The sequence below is a fragment of the Oratosquilla oratoria genome, unplaced genomic scaffold (genome assembly GCF_046742065.1).
Source record: "Oratosquilla oratoria isolate Oo_2021 unplaced genomic scaffold, ASM4674206v1 SCAFFOLD67, whole genome shotgun sequence".
NCBI lineage: Eukaryota > Metazoa > Arthropoda > Malacostraca > Stomatopoda > Squillidae > Oratosquilla > Oratosquilla oratoria.
In genome coordinates this window covers 204,330-209,329 of record NW_027467731.1, presented here as the reverse complement: position 1 = coordinate 209,329, position 5,000 = coordinate 204,330, and the positions used below count along the sequence as shown (strand labels likewise).

The 5,000-nt window shown below is 45.4% G+C and overlaps 1 protein-coding gene across 6 annotated transcripts in view; it reads right to left on the bottom strand.

Annotated features, from left to right (window-relative positions):
• The window catches only part of LOC143023857 (solute carrier family 22 member 3-like), a 62,698-nt gene that overhangs the window by 41,382 nt on the left and 16,316 nt on the right, over positions 1-5,000 (bottom strand). For all 6 annotated transcript variants that reach the window (XM_076182508.1, XM_076182502.1, XM_076182503.1 and 3 more), the window contains one exon: positions 2,387-2,490. In XM_076182508.1, coding sequence (XP_076038623.1) covers positions 2,387-2,490 — 104 coding nt within the window. The remainder of the gene's footprint in view (positions 1-2,386; positions 2,491-5,000) is intronic.

Sequence of the window (5,000 nt, the reverse complement as noted above, 5' to 3'; positions counted from 1 at the left end):
GGTTGCCACCACCGCTGACCGCCCTGCCTGCTGGTCATCCCCGACCTTCCTACCTATTGGCCGCCGCCACAGCCGCCGCCTTCTCAGACCACTTGCTAAGTCGCCGCCGCAGCAGGCTGCTGAGCCGCCGTCTGTCCCAGACAGCCCACTGACGCCAGGTGAGTCGCCTCCACCCGCCCTGTCTGCTGGCCGCCGCAGCCGACATCCTTGTCTGCTGGCCACCACCGCCGCCACCCGCTCTGCCTTGTAGCCGCCGCCGCCGTCGCCGACCTCCCTGCCTGCTGGCCGCCCTGGCTGCTGGTCGCCACCAGCCCCCCTGCTGAGTCACCACCGCCCGCCCTGCCTGTTGGTCGCCACCGCCGCCGACCACCCTGCCTGCTGGCCGCCCCCGACCTTCCTGCCTACTGGCAGCCCCAACCTCCCTACCTGTTCGCCGCCGCCACCGCCGCAGCCTGCCCCAGACAGCTCGCTGAGTCGCCGCCGCAGCAACTTGCTGAATCGCCGTCTATCCCAGATTGCCCGCTGAGTTGCCGACGCCTGTTCCGGACGCTCGCTGAGCCACCGCCACCCGCTCTGCCTGTTGGCCGCCGCCGACCTCCCTGCCTGCTGGGCGCCACCGACCTCCCTGCCTGCTGGGCGCCACCGACCTCCCTGCCTACTGAGCCGTTGCTCTGTCTGCTGGCCACCGCCGGCGGTGGCGGTGGCGGGGGCCCGTCATACTTGCTGGTTGCCGCCGGCACGCCTGTTGAGTCGCCGCCGCCCGCCCTGCCTGCTGGTTGCCATAGCAGCTGACCGCCCTACCTGCTGGCCTCCCCTAACCTCCCTGCATATTGGATGCCATCACAGCCGTCGCCTGTCTAAGACCATTCGCTGAGTTGCCGCCGCAGCACCCTGCTGAGCCGCCGCATGTCCCAGAGCGCCCGCTGAGTCGCCGCCGCCTGTCCCGGACCGCCCGATGAGTCGTTGCCGCAGCACCCTGCTGAGGCGACCTCCTGTCCCGGAAACCCGCTGAGTCGCCGTCACCCGCCCTGCCTGCTAGCCGCTGCCGACCTCCCTGTCTGCTGGCTATTGTCGCCGTCGCCGCCGCCGCCGCCGCCGACTGCCCTGCCTGACGAGCCACTGTCGCATACTGAAGCTACCCAGCCGTCTGTCTATGGACTGCTGGATCACCTACCATTCCATAGACCACTGATCACTGGCCCATCAGCCCGCCCAAAAATCACGTACGTCATCCACTGGAGACGCACATGCGTCCAATGTCAAAGCCCCATGTTATCGCGTCACACACACTCTCCAGCAGTTATATCTTCTCCACCAAGAAAGGACTCTTCACCCACCAATATTAGATAAACAAAATCTGTATCATTCCTCCTTCCTCGTCACTAGGGGGTGGTGGTTATGCAGCCTATAGTCACTCTTTGTCTTTGACTAATATGGAATATGCCTTTCTTGCTCAGAGATTATGTTCACAGTTGAGTCATCTCGTCTATGTATAGACTTGTTTTAACTTTTTGTTGATAAATGGAGATAGAAAGTAAGAATTGAGGAACAAGAGGTTTGTTAACCTCCTCATACTGATACTTATTATTGGTAAGTGTTCAGTAGTAGTAACAATAGCACTCCAGTGCCAGCCACTATAACTAGTCACACCCTCTACCTTTCTTTCGTATCAGGTGTATAGATTACACATGGCGGCCATCCCATTCACGTTTGTACTATAATGTTGGGAAGGGACACAAACCAATTCACGACTAACCATACCCAGACAAGCAAAGTTAGCAGGCGGACCGCTGCTCCTGAAGACAATTGCCCTTTGTATACAAGAGTTCTTACAATCGCCTCTAGCTTACCTCGAGAGACTTACTATGCGTCTCTATACTCAGCAGAGCTTTTGTTTTTGCAAACATACTTCTTTCTTAATCAGTTTCAATTAATCAAGGAGGAAACGACACCTTGAATTTTAATTCCCCAGGAAACAAGTACAGGGAGCTGGATAGACCCACCATTAATAGTTGGGGTAGTTAATACGTTTCATAGGATATTCGGTGAAGCTAGAAATGAAAGAACTATGACATGGTCGTACCCATCTTGGTAAATTTTCAATAAAGATGGGGTGGTAGGGATATAGCGACCAAGAGCCTATGACCACACCTTGCCGTGGTCCTCTGCCTACGTCGCCATGTGGCTTAGGTACTTTCAGGGATGATACAGTCAGGCTGACACATGAGGACCTAATGTCGTTTGGTCTTTTTTAGTAGGATATTGTCATAGCCTCTCACTACGAAGTCCCTAAATACTAAGACATATATATTTTTTCTGTCTGCTGCTAAACAGTTCTATTCAGTGAAAGGGGTCAGTAAATGGAAAAAATGGCTGAGGAACTTACCGGTCAGTAACGTATCCCACAAGAAGAGAGGCGACGAATGACCCAGCATGAAGGACTGAGGTCGTGGTTGAATACAGAGCTCGACGATCGCAGACAAGGTCATACTGTTTGGAAAATGGAGATGAAAACAGATGGATAAAGGATAGCAGAGAAAACACTTTATCGTACTCCACCTTATGCAAAGGGTTTCTTTCACCTCTCTATATATAAAAATAGATAGATAAAGAAAGAATAGGACCAATTAAAAACAAAGAAAATGTTATGGTAGAATTGGAGGAAAAAAATGAGTGAGCAGTTTAACAATTATTTTCTCTCGGTGTTTATTAATGAGAGGTTAGATAAAGTACCTGACTGCGATCCGATTTTACAAAGGGGATGAAGAAAGTAGTCTATCTAATATTAGCATTAGTAAAGTAGAAGTAGTCAAGCAGATTGAAAGACTTAAAATTACAAAATCCCCGGGTCCAGATGAATTTTTTTCGAGAATGCTAAAGGAGTGTAAATTTGAAATCTGCGACCAGTTAACTAAAATATCTAATAAATCAGTAGACACTGGTTTTGTGCCTACTGCTTGGAGGCAAGCAAACGTTGTTTCTGTTTTTAAGAGGGGAGATAGATCGTCTATATGCAACTACAGGCCAATCAGTTTGACATCAGTTATAGGAAAAATGCTTGAATCAGTAATAGTAAATAGAATCAGAGAAAACATCGAAAGACATTATTTAATTAATTATTCACAGCATGGTTTCTCCAAGGGTAAGTCATGTGTGACTAATCTTCTATCCTTTTACACTAAAGCATATAGGGCGTCAGATAACAATGATTATTACGTTGTTATACCTTGACTTTAGCAAAGCGTTCGACAAGGTGCCACACCAGAGACTACTAAATAAAATCAAACCCCATGGCATAGGAGGAAAAGTGTTAAAATGGATTAGAGCTTGGATTAGTAACAGAAAACAGCGGGTCACCATAAACGTCTTGAAATCTAATTTGTTCTGCTTGTATTTTGTTATTTGTTGTATTTCTTGTACTCATTTCTTGTATTTTGTTTACTGTGTACTGTATTTTTGTGTTCATTATAACTTTTGTGTTTCCTATAAGTTTTGGAAATTTGATTTACTCCCTTTCCCCCTGCCAAAAATCTACTTTTCGCAAGCTTGAGAGCTCACGGAAAAAGTTAAGTAATAATTCTTTTGCCGTCGTTTTTAACAGAATATATATATATATATACATATATAAATATATATATACATATATAAATATATATATATATGTATATATATACATATATATATATATAGTTACGACTACAGACTCGTCGTAGTGAAGATTTCATTCAGACGCACATGCGCGCATGTGCGTATGTGTAACTCGGACTATGCCGGCCGTTCCCACGGTAGGCTTGGTGGACTTCTCGACATCCAACTGTCAGTAATCGACGTAAGAATACTGTTAAAGTGATGAATTATATATTTATGATGTATTCCATTCTTTTTGGTGCACTGTCAAACATATTCTATACATTGCATATAGATTTATGTATGTATATTATCTTGTGGATCTCTCTTGTCAATCTTACGAGTTGATTTACGTAAGATAAGAGAAATTACATATTCTCTTAATCTTCGGACGCCGGTGAGAAAGATCTGTGCCTACGTGAGGTATATCGACGTCTAGAGACTCTTAAAGTGATGAATTCTATTCATCGGACGTATTTCGTTCTTTTTTGTGCTTTGACAAACTATTCCATACTTTGCATATGAATTTATGTATGTGTATTACCTTGTGGATCTATCTTGTCAATCTTAGGAATTGATTTACGTAAGATTAGAGAAATTGCATATTTGCCGTCGTTCTCGGACGCCGAAACGCCGGTGTGGGAATTCATAGCTTACATTGCGTTCTGGGAGAAATTGCGTGTGAACCAATGTTTTGCCAACTGCGTCCCTAACCTACATTTACGTACGTATAGATATTCATATAAAAACTATTAAGTTTCTGCTTATCTAAGATTGACAAGGTAACCTTATCAAATATTATTTTCTATTCATTGATGTAAAGAATATCCGTGTATGTACTAGGAAGTACTCCTAAACACTCTTGTTAATCGTCGCGTCTAGCGACACTTGGCATCTCTCCGGATCTTACGGAGAAGAGTCTATATATATCATTGCTTGTAACGGTCAAGTTGGACTCTGCTTATCGGAGCTTCCCATTGCACTCGTCCACTACGTTGGACTTAGACCTTATAGTCGTAGTTTCATCTCGACTTGTATTTTCTCGAATCATTCTGGTCTCTGCTTAAACCAGAGTCCCATTGCACTAATCTCACATCTTAGTCTAGCTTTGCTAGAACTCGTCCATTTTGTTGGACTTAGACTTTTAGTCGTAGAATTTTCTCGACTTTGTAATTTTTACGTAAATAATTACGTAGAACTTAGTTTCCATTCTGATGGTCGATATTTCTCGACCTTACCACTTATTGTCTTTAAGACTATTTTTTTGTTATTGAATGTAGATATTTGATCGACACTTATATATATACGTGTCTTGGCAATATTAGCCTTTTATGTTCTGTGAATTTACGTGTTTCGGACATTGTACTTTTCGC